Below are 18,386 nucleotides of genomic sequence, written 5' to 3' on the forward strand. Positions count from 1 at the left end.
CTTTTTTTTTTTTTTTTTCAGACGGAGTCTCGCTCTGCCACCCAGGCTGGAGTGCAGTGGTGTGATCTCAGCTCACTGCAAGCTCCGCCTCCCGAGTTCACACCATTCTCCTGCCTCAGCCTCCCGAGTGGCTGGGACTACAGGAACCCGCCACCATGCCCGACTAATTTTTGTATTTTTAGTAGAGACAGGGTTTCACCATGTTAACCAGGATGGTCTCAATCTCCTGACCTTGTGATCCGCCCGCCTCGGCCTCCCAAAGTGTTGGGATTACAGGCGTGAGCCACCGCACCCAGCCTGCATTAGATTCTTATAGGAGCACAAACCCTATAGTGAACTACACATGAGCGGGATCTAGGTTTTGTCCTCCTTATAACAATCTAATGCCTGATGATCTGAGGTTGAACAGTTTCATCTCAAAACCATTCCCCGCTTCCCAGTCTGTGGAAAATTTGTCTTCCATGAAACTGGTCCCTGGTGCCAAAAAGGCTGGGGACCACTGCTATAGCTATTTTCTTTGTGGCTACCAGGGGGATTACATTAAACATCCCAAAGTTCTAATACTATACCCTAACTTGAATTTTACCAGCTTAACGTTAATAACAAAAAATTCAGCTCCTTTAAAAGCTCTGTCCAAACCTATTGATGTCACCAAATTAATCTTTATAAACTGTGTAGCCCAAAACATAAACTAGTAATTCTTTGATTCAGCCTCTTAAATTATGTAAAAAACAAAATGTGGAGTAACAAATCAAAGTCACAATAATTCTGGCTTTTAGACTAATTTATTAAAACTACATTAGTCTCTTACATCATGTAGAAAAAAGATACTGCAATTATAAACCATCATTTCAATACTACCAGATTTTATAATTGCCCATTCTGTTACCTTCACTGACATCTTCATTTCTTCAGATGAATTTGGGTTACTGTCTAGTGTCCTTTCATTTCACCCAGCAGGACTCCCTTTAGCATTTCTTCTAAGGCAGGTCTAGGGGTAACAAACTCCCTCAGCTTGTTTATCTTAGAATGCTTTAATGTCTTTCATTTTTTTGTGTGTGTGTGTGAGATGGAGTCTCGCTTTGTCACCCAGGCTAGAGTGCAGTGACACTATCTCGGCTCACTGCAAGCTCCACCTCCTGGGTTCACACCATTCTCCTGCCTCAGCCTCCCGAGTAGCTGGGACTACAGGCGCCTGCCACCATGCCCAGCTAATTTTTTGTATTTTTAGTAGAGATGGGGTTTGACCGTGTTAGCCAGGATGGTCTCAATCTCCTGACCTCGTGATCCGCCCGCCTTGGCCTCCCCAAGTCCTGGGATTACAGGTGTGAGCCACCACGCCCAGCCTCCTTCACGTTTGATGAACTGCTTTGCCAGGTATAGGATCCTTGGTTGACTTTTTTTTTTCTCTTAGCATTTTTAATATATTGGCCCACTACCTTCTGGCCCCTAGTTTCTGATGAGAAATCTGCTGATAATCTTATTGAGCAGCAGTCCCCAACCTTTTTGGCACCAGGGACTGGTTTTGTGGAAGACAGTTATTCCACAGACCGGGGGGCACAGGATGATGGTTTTGGAATAGAACTGTCCCACCTCAGATCATCAGGCATTAGATTCTTACAAGGAGCGTGCAACCTTGATCCCCGGCATGTGCAGTTAGTTCACAAGAAGGTTTGCATGCCTATGAAAATCTAATGTCACTACTGATCTGACAGGAGGCAGAGCTCAGGTGGTAATGCTCACTCACCCACCACTCACTTCCTGCTGTGTAGTCCAGTACCTAACAGGCCACAGACTGGTAATGATCTGTGGCCCTGGGCTTGGGGACCTGTTATTAAGGATTCTTTGTATGTAACAAGTTGCTTCTCTCTTGTTGCTTTCAAAATTCTCTGGCTTGGGCTTCTGAAATGTTGATATCTGGGTAGTCTCTTTGAGTTCATCTTACTTGGAATTTGCTGAGCTACTTGGATGCTTATATTCATGTCTTTCATCAAATTTAGGAAGTCTTCAGCCATTACTTCTTCAAGTATTCTCTCTCTCCCTCAACCCTGCTTCTGGAGCTGCCAACATGCATATATTGGTCTGCTTAATGGTGTCCCACAGTTCCCTCAGACCCTGTTCATTTTTCTTCAATCTTTTTTTTCTTTTCTTCAGATTCATCAATTTTTACCGTCCCATCTTCAAGCTCACTGATTCTCTTCCTGCCCTTGGATTCTTCTAGGGAATTTTTCATTTTAGTTATTATACTTTTCAGCTCCAGAATTTTTTTTTTTTTTTTTTTTTTTTTTTGAGACAGAGTCTCGCTTTGTCGCCCAGGCTGGAGTGCAGTGGCCGGATCTCAGCTCACTGCAAGCTCTGCCTCCCGGGTTCACGCCATTCTCCTGCCTCAGCCTCCTGAGTAGCTGGGACTACAGGCGCCCGCCACCGTGCCTGGCTAATTTTTTGTATTTTTAGTAGAGACGGGGTTTCACTGTGGTCTCGATCTCCTGACCTTGTGATCCGCCCGCCTCGGCCTCCCAAAGTGCTGGGATTACAAGCGTGAGCCACCGCGCCCGGCCGGTTATCTCTTTATTAATATTTCCATTTTCCTCATGCATTGGTTTTTAACTTTCTCCACATCTTCCTTAGTTCTCTGCGCATCTTTAAGACAGTTATTTGAAAGTCTTTGTCAAGTATGATCAGGTCTTTTTCAGGGACAGTTTCTATTCATTTTTCCTTGGAATGAAGCATATTTTTCTTTGCACGTCTTGTGATCTTTCTGTTGAAAAACTGGCATTAAAATTCAATAAAGTTGTTAATCTGGAAATCAGATTCTTCTTCCCCAGGGTTTGCTGGGGGTTTTTGTTATTTATTTATTTTTATTGATCCTTAGCTGTCTCTATGTCAAGGATCAGCTTGAGGTCTCATTTTAAGGTCTTCTTGGTTCTTTTCTGAGCCTGTCCCTTTCCCTGGACAGGTACATTTTCTACCTCACCCCGGTTTGTGCAGGTGCTTTTGAACGTCCTAGTCTTTAGTGTCTGGCTCCCAAAAGGAGAAAATGAGAAAAATGAAGGGTTGGGGGAGAAGGGTCCTGGGCCTTTAAATCACAGCAATGGAAGTAATTTAAGCTGGATGAAGAGGGGTTTGCAAAAATCAGGGGAGGTGCAACAATGGTCTCCGGACTCATCTGCCCCTCTAAAATCAGAAGTAGCAATCAAGGATCTGGCTCCATGTGCAAGCTGCTCCTGGAACACGTGCACAGTTGCCTGCCATGGGCAGGGGGTAGGGTAGCTGCCACTGTGCCAGGAGCTAAAATTAACCCTAATTTACCATCTAAGCCTTGCCCTGGAAGTTACAAGCCATCAGCAGACTCCAGAGCTCCAAAATAGTCACGTCAGATTCTGCCAGTGCAATTACTGTCCAGGTAGGGAAGACATATTCCTGGTGGTTTGTACTCTGCAATCTTCCCAGAATCCTTCCCCTTCACTGAATAACATAAATGCTAAAAATTGCTTTTCTTTGACTTATGTACCATTCCACCAGAGCATGAAAGCCTGTAGATGGCCTTCACTCCACTGATTTCCATCTGGAGCCTCCTGCAGCATCTGGGCACACCCACCTAGCAGTGATGGTCAGTGACAATACCTCTGTGCTCCCTTTTCCCCTCAAAGCTTCATTTGATCCCTCGTGCTCCTTTTGACTTTTTTTAAGTGGCATGTGAAATGAATATTCATATCTGGTCTTTTCAGTTCCTTTGAGAATCTGGGGAATAACGTACCCCACACTTAGTAGGCACTAAACACTAATAAACTCTCAATTTCTCACTCTGTACTGCCCTTAGCAAACTCCACAATGATCCTTCTGAAATATCTCATAGGCTCATGTGAAAAGGTTCTCTCATTAAATCCTGAAAAGCAGAGCAGAATTCAGGAAGACCTGGGTGAGGATTAGGGTGATTGAGGCTTTCAGACCAGCAAGAGGGAAGAGGGAGGATAGTCCAGGCACCTGCTTAGATACTTTAAAGTCGTTCCTCTTCAACTCAAATTTTTTACTAATAAGCAAAAATGTAAAAACCATTAATTTTGAAATTTTACATGTAGTTTCCTTTTAATTCTCCATTACTGAAATTGAACATCAAACAAGAGGATGAATGCCATGCAGAGTGTTACAACACTGCTATTGTATCCAATTTAAATAGAGTATGCCTTCCCTAACCCTTTAGGACCCAAAATTTACGTAACATTATCTCAGATAGGAAGGGAATGCTTCCTCCTCCTGTTCTTTTTTCACATGGCAAATAACATGCACGTGATTTACTGAGGATATTTACTGACAGCAAGACACAGTGGCAGCAGCAGGTCTCCTTGCCTTTTCTTTAGAACAGCCTGGAAGGCCTGAAAGCCAGCACTGTGGCAGGAACCAGGCAAACACTGGAGGATAGTTATTTCTCTGCCATGTACTCCCCATTGGTTTATGCTGATCATTCCAGTAGAACCACTTTGAAATAAATCAGCTATATTCATAATCTGAAATCAAACACAATAACATAGTTTGCATAAATGTAACATTTAAAAAACCACCTGCATTAAAAACAAATAGAACCAAAATACAAATAACCCACAAGAAAACAAAGTATATGGAGGTTATAATTCTTAAAAAGAGACTCCTACATGTCAGTAAGAAAAAACTTGACCATAAAAACTGCCAAATCTGAACAAAATACATCAGATAAGAACTAAAAATGGCCATGAACAAATAAGGACATATTCAACATGACCAGACACACCACTTATTTGCCTATCAAACTGTTAAAGAGTTATTTTAACCTTGAGCGCATGTCCACTGCCAACGTTGCTTGGCAACTGCAAAGAGGCCTTTTCCTCCCTTCTGGAGGGCAGCAGGTACCCAAAGCTTCCAACCTGGCGTGAACCCTGACCCACTCGCTCTACCTATAAGAGCTGAGCTCAAGGCAGTAACTAATCATGGCAGTGTGGTCCTGTTGAAACAACACTGATGTACAGCAATACAGCAAATACTACATTTACTCATGGCACACTTGTAAAATACAGCCATTGAAACGTAGAAGAATATATGTAATAGACTTAGAAGTCTATAATTTATTAAGTACAAAAGCAAATTATTTAAAAAAGCACTTGATTCTAATTTTGTAAAAAATTTTTAAAAAGAAAAAAAATAAATCCCTGAGAGGGTTTATGTCACATACGAATGCTGCTATTTACTCAGAGGTAGAATTACAAGAAATTTTAATTTTCTTTATACTTTAATGTGCTTTCTAGATTTTATGCTATAAGCATAATTGCTTTTATAGTCAGGAAAAAAAAAGCAAAATAAAATACATCCTATTACATCCTATTCGGGGTAATTTAAAAACCCTTTTCACACATTTCAAAATGCAGAATTACAAAGTCAATAACTTTTATTAACATAATGATATAAAAATTTTAGTATGATATACAGAATTCCCAGAGTAACTCTAAAACATTTTAATGCACTTCTTAAAATCTTAATTTACAAGACACCTTGTCTTACCACCACTGACCTTTCAATACAAAAAGCTGACAATTTTTGTTTGCTATAAAACTACAACATCAAGATTGGAGTTAGGTAGCTTTTTTTTCTTCTTTCCCTTCCCAGCCATTCTATTGTAAGGAATGTCCGTTAGACTACTGCCCAAACCTCTGTATATCAACAATAAGTTACATAGATTCTGTACATAATTACAACAGGGTTATTAGAATTCCAGTATGTCACAACATACTTTACCACAGTCCAACACCATGGGCAAACAGGGCTACTATGCACAGTGCTATCTGTAGCCGGACAGGAGTAAAGCATGAGCGCTGGCCCAGTTAGCCAGGTTCACGTGTGGAGAATTAATAACAGCTTTGTTAGGCACTGATCCAGACTAATTCTGGAAAAACCTGGTTGTTTCTGTGAAGCATGCATGATTCACAAAATTTTCCACCCTCAATACCCCAAAAACCCAACAATTTCATAACATACTCTTAATTAGCTATATAAAAATAATCTATATCTTAGATTCGTGCTTGCCTTCAAATTCTTAGAAGTAACTAAAGGACTTTACATTCTCTGATTTAGGTTCTGTATAATTTTAGATCACTCAGCTTAGTCAAGTTTGAACAAAATAAAAAAATGGTTTGGCCAAACTTTATAGGCACACAACTCAAAATGTGAAAGGCAGTGAAGAATGTAACCGTCTCCACCTTCAATACGGGGCAACGCTGTTCCCTGCTCCCCTCAACTGTACTGCTGGTACTCACCAAACAGCACTATGGATATGAAAACCTTAGACTTTACCACCAATGCTTCCAAATCTGCTGACTTGGAATAAAAATAATACATCAGTACACTTCCACGAGAAGAATTAATATCGTAGTGTTAGGAAAACTAGAAAATTTAACTAAACAGCATCAAGTTACAAACCAGGAAAGTGATTTAAAACTAAATGCTGGCTTATGTTTCTGAAACAAAGCATCTAAACTTGGCAGTCCAAAATGGCACTTACTGAGTGTCCGTAACAACAACAATATATGCTGACAAGCAGCACACCTTTGTTTTTTGTTTTTGTTTTTTTTTTTACAACGGCGTCTCACTCTGTCACCCAGGCTAGAGTGCAGTGGCGAGAGGCATGATCTCAGCTCACTGCAAGCTCCGCCTCCCAGGTTCACACCATTCTCCTGCCTCAGCCTCCCGAGTAACTGGGACTACAGGCGCCCACCACCACATCTGGCTAATTTTTTGTATTTTTAGTAGAGACGGGGTTTCTCCGTGTTAGCCAGGATGGTCTCGATCTCCTGACCTCACGATCCACCCGCCTTGGCCTCCCAAAGTGCTGGGATTACAGGCGAGCGCCACGAGTGGCGCCCGGCCAGCACACCTCTTTCAATAACGAAACTGGCAGAGGAGGCACTGTGTGTGACCACAGTGCTGTGAGTAGGGAGGACGGGTCCAGCTTGCTTCCTTTCCGTAAGCCTCCCTGTGAAACAGAAGTGAGGCAGCTGGTTTGTACTCTGCTATCTTCCCAGAATCAAGTTTCTCTCTGTAAATGGTCTCAAGTTTCTCTCCGTAATTTCTATATATGAACTTGTCATTTAAAGTGGGAATAAATAACTGAATTTTAAAAATCAGGAACTACATTTTTAGCCTAAAGAAAGTGCAAACTTGCAGTACAGCAGAGAACAACCTCGGTGCCTGTGATTCCTCACAATGCCCACGCCAGGCCTTTCCTTTCCTTTCCTTGTCTCTCCATCTGTTAAAATACCAGCATCTGTGTTTTTGTAAATGTACTTGGCAGATTCAAAATATTTCTTTAAATACTTCAGGAAGTGCTTTCTAAAAGGAGACGCAGGGAACTGCTGAGAGGGATCTGTAAGAGCACAGGAAGGGGCGAGTCCCGGTGCGTGGGCTCTGCAGTGTCTTCCCACATCACCTTGGACTGCTGGAGCTCACTGGTCTCCGGCACCGGGCTGGGTGCTGCTCACATGTTGTAGGCCACGTAGATGGGGTCCAGCTGGTCAGCCAGGAAGCCGTCCCGCAGGTGCATGCGCTGCTTCTCACCCCGAGAGTTGATAGGGATCACCCCTGGGTCCACAATGACCACCACGCCCACCACCAGGTAGTGCTCCTCCAGCACCACGTTGGTCACCAGGGCCACCAGGTCCAGGGCATCCTGCTCGAGCCCATCCAGCTCCACCACCACCACCAGCAGGTTGGTCCAGGTGAACACGGCACTGCAGAGGAAGAGAGACGGGGTCACATGGACACAGGCACACGCCACAGGGGCCGATGAATGCTTGGGAAAGGGCGGCACAAAGAAGAGCGAAGCACACTGATGTCACAGAGCTATTTAAGGCCATTCACAACCTAAAGATCAGGCCAGATCCATTTTACAGGATGTCTATCCCAACTAAAGCTTTTACTGAGAATCAGGAGCATTATCTGATGCTGAAAGCTGTACCTGTCCCAACACAAGTTCCCCACAGGTGAAGGAATCAGGAGTCACAACCATGTGAGAAACATACTAAAAGCAGAAACACTTCAGGATGAGACCTGTGGAAACCTTACCTTTCGCCTGTGCATTTGGGGACAATCTCTTGGCTTACAACTCATAAGGAAACGGAGAAAAAAACAAGCCAAACCCAAACAAAGGCAGCAAGGTGTGCTCTGGTACCATGCTGTGCAGAGTACATCCAGAGGGAGAACCCACAAGAAGTCCTCAGCCCTCTCTGGCAATGCCCAAGGTAGATAGGGTTCGTCTACATGGCACCCAGCTCCACTGCAGACCAGGGTGACAACGCAGGAGGCCTGTGCTCAGGCCCAGCAGTCCTCGGCTCTGCTCCAACCGATGCACAGCACTCATGCCCAGAGGAAGGGCTGTACGGACCCTGTGGAGCCGCCCTCCACCTGGGCTCTTACCACTCAGCGATGCTCCTGTGTGCTCGGATGACAGAGGTCTCGATGTCGATGGGGTGGTACCGCATGCCTCTGAGCTCCAGAGTTTCATCCAGAGACCCAACGACATACAGTGCATCATGCCGCCCTGTGAACAGTGTGTGTTTACACGTGCCCAGAAAGCCGAGGCATGCAGAGGCATGGGCCGAGGCATGGGCTCATATCCGCTGAGTCCAACCAGGGGCTCTCAGGCACAGGGAGGTCTCAGCTCAAACATCATGAGGTCCCACACTACATGCAGAGAGGGTGATGGAGGTACTGGCAGTGCAGGCTGTTATCTCTGCAGCATGGAACCACCTCAGGAAACTTACAGCAAGTGTGAGCGTATTATTAAAAATAACTTATCTCTGGGAACAGGACACTATCTGTAGGAGCTACCAAAAGTTCTGCCTTATCTGGCCAGCTTGTGGTGGCTGCACAGAGTCCTCTGGACATTGGCCACAACCTTGAATGGGTTGTGCATGGGAAAGCCACTGGTAAAGACACAGTGGCAGAGGCCGGCCTGGCAGAGAGGCTTATCACCAACACCATCCCCCAACCCCTTAGCAGAGGCCAAGGTCCCAAGGATAGCGAGGGGCAGTCACGGAGGGAAAACAGTATTTTCAGAGAAAACCGCTGTCAGAGTATCTTCCCCGCACACTGAACAGTACCAGGCCACAGCAAGGAGTGAGGTGTGCCAGCAGGTGACCAAGCTCTTGGGGAGCCCAGGTCCTCCCTGCACAGCACTCACGTGGGACTTCACCACAACCCCTCACCTCCACTGGCATCGGTGAGCTCTGTTCGTCGAAGGAAGCCAAGGTAGCCGGTCCTTGCCCAGATGGTCTGTGTGTCTCCAAAACTCAGCCGGGCACTGAAGTGGTCGGCGTGAAGCGCCTCCTCCCCGTAGACTGTGTAGTACCCGGTGGCATTGTGGGGGCTGCTTACCCAGATCTGGTGGGGCCCAGAGGACACGGATGTGAAGTGTTACCAACCACCGAGTTCAGATTCTGTCACGAGACATCCACTGGCCAAGAATAATGCTCCAGAAAACACCGAACGAAGTCGGGCGGGTAATATTCATTGTCTCCTATTTTACGAACTAAGTTAAATTACAGGCACAGAAAGCAAACATCACTTTTCGCTCCTTCAATACTGTGTTTGTTCCTTTGACCCAAGAATGGCATCTGTGGGACTCTGTCCTACGTGGTAGGTAGAGAGGGGCAATTCCAGCTTCCTCACATCCAACTATTGCTGGCAGTAAGAGAGGGCTGGAAGCAACCCGAATTCCACAACAGGGACAGGCTGAAGGAATGAGGGTCCCTACAGAGTGGAGAGCATGTGGCTGCTCAGACTCATGGCAAGACAGAGGCCCTGAAAACAGACAGCACGTCCCAGGGTTAACGTCAGCCCCATGCGTGTGTGTGCGTCCACTATCCATGTGCACGTGTGCGTCCACCAGTCTGTTCACGTTTGCGTGCACCCGCGTATCTACACACGTATGCATCTGTGTGCATCCATGCAGAGACCAAGGGACCAGAGGCCTGTGCCTGCAGGACCAAGTGTCATGGGGTCCTTCTAGACAGAGTCCGTCCAGAACCTGCAGTCAGGTCACCTGGCTCTAACACGCCCCTGCATGGCAGCATCTGAAAGAGGAGAAGGGGGTGGCCAACAGGGGCGTTTCCCTTGAGCATCTGCCATGAGGGGTGGGTCCCCATTCCCGGCTCAGACTCGCCGTCTCCTGGGGGCACACCCTTGACTTACAGACCTGGGTTTGGCTGTCCAGGAAGTGGGATGGTTGAGGGGAAGGTCCCTCACTCCATCCACACTCAGGATTGGGACCCAGGACACCTTCCCATCAGGACACAGTTTAAGACCACCTGAGGGGTCACACGCTCACACCCTTGTCCCAGTCAGAAGCAGCCAGCTGAGGCGGAGTGATTTCCCACTGGGCACGGCTTGCTGGAAGCCCCCAGTCTGGCTTCACAGCAGAGCCCACAAATGATGCCTGTGCCCACCTGGTCTGAAGACATCAATTTGACAGCACGTTCCCCAAGAGGATAGGACTAGGAACGTGCGTCCTGAGCTCTCATGACAACAGATCAATCTGCACATTCGGGGCATGACTGCATGTCAAGCTGCCACCGCTGCCCGTAAATAACGAGTCTTGCCTGTCCCAAATTACAGCAAGATATACGTGCAATACATGTAGACATTTCAACCCAATGGATTCCTGTATAGCCTGTGTTCTCAGGGAGACCTACACCTTCCACCTGCACCCTCAGGACAAGGGCTCTGAGCTCTCCGAACCTCCCAGGGCAGGTGGAGGCCTTGAACTCTTCTGGAGCAGAGTTCTCTATCACCAGTTCCCCGGCTCTGTGCTCCTGCCTGGGTGCCAGGGACCACGTTTTAAGTAGCAGCTGCTGGGTCCTGCACAAGGTAGCTGTTTTCCATGCTGCCACTGGTGCCTGTGCAGCTCCTCCCGTCTGTCAGTGCCCTCACACCTAGGGGTTCCCCTCTGTTGGTAAGGTCAACCTAGGGATGGGGCAGTTTGTCCCACAGTACCCCAAAATCCTACATAGGAACTGGGTCTGGGAGGTACATGGGGGAAGGGCCAAATGGTTTCTGGTAGATTCCCAAAGGCAAGTGTTATTCCACAGTTTAGAATTCCCAAATCTGAAGCAAAAAGAGAAGGAAGATGAAGCTGGTGAGGCTGGAGAGCTCAAGCCCCTCCCATGGGCCCCTGCCCTCAGCTCACCTCTCCCAGGTGTGAGTCTCCCAAGGGTCCTTTGGTCTCAGTGTGTGCGATGATGACCTTCACGCCAGGGAGGATCTGGAAAGAGGAGAGCTATGTCCCTTGTTAAAGAAAACATGACTCGAGACTCTCTTGACTCAGTGACATTAAAATAACGTCCCTCGGAAGTTGGCCTGCAGGACTGACGTGCTTAGGTCAGGTCAGGAAGTTTAGAGGCCGCTCCAAATTTGACTTCGAATTTTGAAAAAGAGATGTCAATAGAAATAAGTTGTGAATCTTAGCAAAATGACTCCAGCTCCTAAGACGGGACCCCATCTTTGGGTGTCAGGAGGGGCAGAGGGTCACTAAGGCTACGAAGTCAATCAGCCAGGTGATGCCAGTGCACCTCACGGGCACACATCCAGGGGTGCAGTGACCCTGCTGTGCCCAGCCCTGCAGGAGGCACATGTCTGTCCTAGTTCTCAGCCAGGAACCTGACCATGAGGAAGTTCTTCCTGCCCGTGACTCCGGGTCAGTCCAACCACTGAGCACTGGCTCTGTGCCAACTCAGGACGGCAAGGGGCCACCATCTCTTACCTGGCCTCCCAGGCCCGGTCCCAGTGTTCCCTCACTGGGCTCAGGTCAGACCACCTGACTGCACAAGACCTGGATGCTTGTTCTGTGTCCTCAGTTTCCTCACGTATGAAATGGGGGCAGTCGCACTCCGGGCAAGAGGAGGGGACGAGGGGCCACAGGGAGGGGTGAGCTGTGGTTAGCACCAGACCCTCCCCGCGGGGTGGGACTGCTCTGTTTCCCCAGATGCTGTTGGAGCCTCCATCTTCTCCCTGCATGTCCCAGCTGAGCCCCCAAACCAGAGCTCTTTTCAGGACACAAAGCTATCAGGCCCAAGTGATTGTAACAGCAAAATAGGAAAGAATGTCCAATAAAAGGGGGTGAGCTAAACAATTACAGCGCAGCTGTACATGGCAGGGCAGGAACAGCCACTGAAAAGAGCGGTGTGGAGGCCCCACGACCCAGGGAAACCCGCTGAGTTTACACCAAGGATGATGCAGCGCTGCGGCGATGGCGGTGGATCACATGTCCCTGTGCTCACAGAAGGGAGGACGTGTGGCAGCCCCGGCTCCCACAGATGTGCTGTCCACTAAGCTCACCCAGCTGCACTCTCGGCTGGGCTACTTCCTAAAGTGACTGTCACGGGGCACGGGATGGGAGCTTTTCAAGCCCCTGCACCTGCATGTGAGTTCACTCACTCACTCACTCCTGCTCCCCACACTCAGCCCAGTCCCACCGGCCTCGCAGCAGCTCCCACCTCGAGACCCTCACAGCAGCTGTGCCTTCTGTCCCCAGTCTCACCCCTGCTGCCCTGCGGGAGTCTGTGTGCTGGACATCACATGGCTTGGCTGGGTCCCTCTCTGGGCCCGTCTCTGACTCCCCACAGGTGGCTGTGGCCATGGCAATGAACGGAGTCAGGGTGGCCAATCTCCTTCTCTTGCCTCTGGGGTTGTGAAGGCACCAGGGCCCCCGGGGCCCCCGCTGGATGTGCAGCAGCTGCCCACTCACATCAAGCCTGGCGTGCTCCCCATGCTGCCTTCCTGGGCTGTGTGGCTTTTCCTCCTCCCTTTGAACCTTTCCTGGTTCAGAGGATGCTGTTCTGTGCCTCTGTCTGCTGACCCCTTGCAGCATCTCAGTTGTTTCCTGGGAGTCCTCAGGCCATCTCAGGATCCCCCAGATCCACCACAGGCTCTGGGGGCCTCTTCCCTGCTGACACCCTAAACTAGGGCATGAGATTTTGCCATCTCCAATTTACGGTCAGGGGCACTCCACCGAACCCTAGATGTGTAGGTGGGCCGGACCCTGCCTCCATGGCCCTGGCCCCAGAGGCCTAAGGCCTGCCACCCACCCAGTGGGAATTCTTTAGTCCTGTACCTGAAGTTCTCCCTTTCTTGGCTTTGAGCTCAGATGTGTGTTTAAAGACATAACTAAGTAATTCTTTTTTTTTTTTTTTTTTTGAGACGGAGTCTTGCTCTGTCACCCGGGCGGGAGTGCAGTGGCCGGATCTCAGCTCACTGCAAGCTCCGCCTCCCGTGTTTACGCCATTCTCCTGCCTCAGCCTCCCGAGTAGCTGGGACTACAGGCGCCCGCCACCTCGCCTGGCTAGTTTTTTTTGTATTTTTAGTAGAGATGGGGTTTCACCGTGTTAGCCAGGATGGTCTCGATCTCCTGACCTCGTGATCCGCCCGTCTCGGCCTCCCAAAGTGCTGGGATTACAGGCTTGAGCCACCGCGCCCGGCGTAACTAAGTAATTCTATATCCCAGTCACAAAGCAGGGAAGGAGGCTTCTGCAGCAGCCAAGCCCACCCCAACCAGAAGTCAACCCGTGTTCATCTGAGCCCCCAGCACCCTCCACGGGGTGATGCTTCAGACAGACGTCTCCGACACGACTCAGAACGCACACGTCTTGGTTTCCACTACCTTTCCAGACTCCATCAATGGCAGGCTGTGTGGAGAACCCCGTTCTACCAAACGTACCCTAAAAATCAAGGGAACAATTTCAGTATGTAATTTACTACACAGGTATGTCTAAAAGGGCAGATCATGAGGTTGGAAATGATCACTCTGAGGGTCTGCTGACAACAGCCGGGATGTCAACCTTTCCACAGCACACCTGCCATGAATGGCAGGGACACCCCAACCACGCTGTGGTCCCAAGTGCCGCCACCCGCATGCACTCACGACCACCCCATGCGCTCACAGCAGCTCACTCTACATTTCTTTTAGGTCCTCCTTGAACCCAGCAGGCCCCTGGCACCCAGTAAGCTAAACCTAGTGTTTACATCAAGCTACAGTGTGGCCATACTTGAGAATCCAGGACTGGGATCTGAGCTTCAAAGCTGGGAGAGGCCCTGATACACACCTGACCACAGACCAGCAAGCACACACTGTATGCACCACCATCGGTTATCAAGATGAAAACCAAGTCAGATTCTAGGACAGCATCAGGTAAGAAATGTTCTTGCCAGCAGATGGATTACTTCTCTTCTGTCTGTCCCTATCCCTCTAAAAACCAAATGCCACAGGGGCCACTCTTTTTCTTCCTGGCTGTGTGACAGATAACGGGATGTTAACTGCAGCCCTGGGCACACGGGCGCACAGAGACAGACACTGAGCTCTCCTCTTCCTCTTGGTGCAGATGGCCCAGTGTAGCCAGCTGTCCTCTCATGTGCCTATCCAGGTGCCCGGGTAGGCCTGACTTGGCCCAGCTGTCCTCTAATGCCTGGGTCCCAGGGGTGCATAGTCAGCGCAGACCTGGTCCGCACCACTTTGCCGCTGGGTATGAATGGGGCCCAGGCAGGCTGGGAACATTACCTGTCATGGCGCAGTGCCCGCATGTCCACGTAGACGGTTGTGGGGTCTGGGCCAGCTGTGCCCTGGAAGGAGAGCAGCAGAGGAACTTCTGTTCAGGGGCCTCACTTTCATCTTGTTTGCACAGGCACAGCTGCACGGCAGCTCCTCCCTGGCCCCCGGGCACACCCAAGAAGGGAGCCGCTCTGCTCCCTGCAGCAAGTCGGCCTAGGGGTTCCAGGTCCCCCAGGCAGGCTGATGCTTTCCAGCCAAACATCCACAGAGCTTGATAATACTGAGTGAAACAGTCAATGACTCTGAAAACACCAAATCATGCCACTTTACATTTCAGCTCTAACAACTTTCTTTTCCCACAGGTCTCTTGCTGTGATGAAAACACCATTAGGATGTGAGGGGCATTTCCACCACGCTGTCAGGCGGGGCCTGGCCTCTCACCAACCAGTCTAGTTCTACCAGGGACTGCTTGCAGCCGAGACTCACCCAGGTGAGATGGACGGCAGCCTTCACCTTTCTACTCCTTTCCTTTCTGAACCTTACAGTTAACATTAATCCCAACTAACGGACATTATGTGTCATTTTATTCAATAAGGAACATCACATTAAATGAGTACGCTGATCAACATCACCCTTAAAGATCCCAGACAACATAAACGAGGTCTGCACTGGAATTAAACACCTCTGCACTGAATCTAAACAGAGCCCTTCCTCCCACGGCAATACTATGAGCATTAACATTTTTTGAAAATAGTTTTCCTTTTAAATTTGGTTACAAGGGAGCTTTTGGAATATGTCAAGTAATACCCACTGTGAACAAAGTAAGACAGCAAAAGAAACATGTTTGTCTAGAATTCAGGAGAAAGTCACATGAACTCATGGGAGGGGGGAGCAGAGAGGCACCAACAAGGTCAAGGTCAAGGTCATACCTGCTCAGCCAGCTTTCCCAGCCTGTTGGGCTGACAGAGGCCAAGGAGGCGGCAGAGTGAGACAGGGAGGAGACAGCCACAGGAAACACACACAGAAGCAGCAGCCACATGAGAAACACAGGGAAAGAGAGAGCAAAACCCACCTCTGTATCTTAAAGAGCAAACGTGAACATCCCATTAACATCATTTCTGCAATCATATGTGGCATCCACACCCTTCCGACGTCTAGCAAGGAGGCCCCGGGCTTGCAGACGCAGAGCCACTAACACACAGGCCGGCACCCACGCTCAGCCACAGCCTACAGCAGGAAGCGAGCTCACAAGAGGCCCGATCTCTGCTGTGTGACAGGGGTGTGAGGCTTGAGTGGTCAGGGGTCTTTCTGTGGCGAAGAGGGTATGGGCAGAGCCGCCACCCTGCCCTGCGTGCACTGCCACTGTGAGGGGGAGGCACAAGGCCAAGCAAACACTTTGGAAACAGAGACAGGCCTGCACTCAGCCCTGCTCTGGCATGGACAGGTGCCATTTCCTTCCAGCTATTTTTGTACAATGTGGGTGAATAAGGCATTCAATATGTAGGGTTATCTAAAACGCTATTTGCTTTTAAGATGTTTTTAGAAAGAAAGGAAATTGAGATACTAGTACAAAATCTGGGAAATAGCTGTAGCTATCTGAGGAAGCAGTAAACAGATACCTGGTGCTTTTTTTTTTTTTTTCTTTTGAGACAGGGTCTTGCTCTGTCACCCAGGCTGGAGTGCAGTGGTGAGATCGCGGCTCACTACAACCTCCTCTTCCCAGGTTCAAGCGATTCTAGTGTGTCAACCTCCCAAGTAGCCGGGATCACAGGCACACACCACCAGCCAGCTAATTTTTGTATTTTTAGTAGAGACGGGGTCTCATCGTACTGTCCAGGCTGGTCTCGAATTCCTGACCTCAGGGGATCCGCCTGCCTTGGCCTCCCAAAGTGTTGGGATTATAGGCATGAGCCACCACTCCTGGCCTGAAACTTGGTGCTTCCTTTTAATAAGACATTTCAAGGTTTCAAAAATGAATGAGTCAATACAAATTACATTTATTAATGTTTCAATTTAATATAGCTAGATATCTTAAAACAGTAAGTTCAGTCTTGCTTTAGGAACTTAGCTGTGTATTATATCTCACTTAGAGAGTCTTACAGGTAAGACATTAGTCACTGTTCAAAAACAATTTGTGTTTTTTTCCAAATAAGCCTTTGTTCAACTAGAAGAGAATATCTTTAAAAATAAAACCCTTGAAGCTAAAATGTTACGTGGAAATGAAACCTCAAAGGCTCAGAGAAGGAGACACAGATCAGGCAGGCACAAAACTGCACATCAACAGCTGGGAAGCTTGGTCTCCATGCTGCCAACAGCCAGCTTTCGAGAACCACAGGCCCCAGCGCCTCACCTGGAGGCAGATGGCCACGTTGACCCTGCACCCGAACGTGGTGCTTACGGCGCGGGCCGGCAGGCCCAGGTCCTTGAAGAGCTTGGAGAAGGACTGGGTCAGCGCAATCCTGGGCCGCTCCTCGGCGACCACCATGCACGTGCGCACACATGACAGGTTCACCCCCTTCATCTGCGGGAGGGGAGCAGTCAGGCCACAGCCACAGCCCCGTGAGTTGCCAGGGCCCTGGGCACTGTCTTGGGAAATCTCCAGGTGGGCACACAGAGGTGGAGCTGGACACCAACCTCCTCTCTGCAGGCTGTGTCTGTCCCACAGAATCCTACGTGTGGCCGCACTAGAGGATTCCATCTGACCTGCATCCCACCCCTGCCCGCCCATGCAGCCAGACCTCCACCCCGCTATCTCGCAGGGACCCTGCCCGACTCCCACACCCGCCTCTCCTTCGGGGTGTGGAGCTGCAGAGACAGGTGAGCCGTGGAGGAGGGATGTGTACACAGGGCCCGTAGTGGGAAAGGTTTTTCTCTACTTCCTCAAACAGCAGGGAGGGGCTGTGGGAGTCCTGTTCTGTTTTGTTGTTTTTAAACTTCCCAGGGCTGTGGTCTACAGCACACTCAGAGGCTCGGATCTGGGCACTCACCCTGAGGACACCCGTCTGTGCGCCCAGGCCCTTGGTGCACATCTCCATCACAGAGTAGGAGCAGAAGGTGACGCGGGCCTTGTACTGGCTGACGGCCGACAGCCACAGGGACACATTGCTCTCCAGCTCCAGCGGGGGCACCAGCACTGACTGGTGTCCCGAGTAGACACTGCGACAGGGAAGGCTCGTGAGGCTCCACCCGCCCACCGGGCACTCCACTCTTCCCTTCCTCAAGGACACTTCTTTTCCAGCCACGACAGGGGCATGATTCTGTTCTGATGCCAAGTAGGGGAGTTTGGTGGAAAACATGCTACGGGGTGAAGGTTGGGGGATGGCAGGCACGGGGTCCTGAGCTCTGCTCCAAACACTTGGAGAGTATCCAGGGACAATGCTCCAGAAGCATTCACTTCTAGAGATGGATCACTACTTTCTTCTGCTTGAAGCAATCAAACAGGTTCTTCCCAAGTACTGATAATGGATAGTGTATTTAATGAAGAATGTATTTTCACTCAATTTCACACTCAGACTCCAACCCACGTCATCCCCAAACAAACCCACTCACACACGTCTCATTGGCTTCCTCAACACTCAGAAAAGGTGCCTTAGAAGGCCAAGGTTCCTAAGAGCCACACGAGCTGCTCCAACCTGGCAGGCGGCAGGGGCCCTGCACTCACCTGCACAGACACCACAGGGCAAAGCCAAGGCCACAGTAGGGGTCCAGGCAGATGGCGATCTGCCGCGAGGGGTACAGCTCACACTGCAGCTTTATGGAGCGGCATAAGGCGCTTGTGGCCGCGTGAGACATCTCGGGAATAAAATAAAGTTCAAAAAAAAAAAAA

The 18,386-nt window shown here is 49.2% G+C and overlaps 1 protein-coding gene across 3 annotated transcripts in view; it reads right to left on the minus strand.

Annotated features, from left to right (window-relative positions):
• Nucleotides 1-2,855: 2,855 nt before the first annotated feature.
• The window catches only part of DIP2A (disco interacting protein 2 homolog A), a 109,541-nt gene continuing 94,010 nt past the window's right edge, over nucleotides 2,856-18,386 (minus strand). For all 3 annotated transcript variants that reach the window (XM_023194544.1, XM_023194545.1, XM_023194543.1), the window contains exons 30-38: nucleotides 18,222-18,352; nucleotides 17,548-17,716; nucleotides 16,911-17,081; nucleotides 14,570-14,631; nucleotides 13,676-13,733; nucleotides 11,207-11,281; nucleotides 9,228-9,402; nucleotides 8,437-8,560; nucleotides 2,856-7,751 (exon numbers count right to left, since the gene is read on the minus strand). In XM_023194544.1, the coding sequence (XP_023050312.1) occupies nucleotides 7,499-7,751; nucleotides 8,437-8,560; nucleotides 9,228-9,402; nucleotides 11,207-11,281; nucleotides 13,676-13,733; nucleotides 14,570-14,631; nucleotides 16,911-17,081; nucleotides 17,548-17,716; nucleotides 18,222-18,352 (1,218 nt within the window). In that variant the 3' untranslated portion in view covers nucleotides 2,856-7,498. The remainder of the gene's footprint in view (nucleotides 7,752-8,436; nucleotides 8,561-9,227; nucleotides 9,403-11,206; nucleotides 11,282-13,675; nucleotides 13,734-14,569; nucleotides 14,632-16,910; nucleotides 17,082-17,547; nucleotides 17,717-18,221; nucleotides 18,353-18,386) is intronic.

Source organism: Piliocolobus tephrosceles, chromosome 19 (genome assembly GCF_002776525.5).
Source record: "Piliocolobus tephrosceles isolate RC106 chromosome 19, ASM277652v3, whole genome shotgun sequence".
Classification (NCBI taxonomy): Eukaryota; Metazoa; Chordata; class Mammalia; order Primates; family Cercopithecidae; genus Piliocolobus; species Piliocolobus tephrosceles.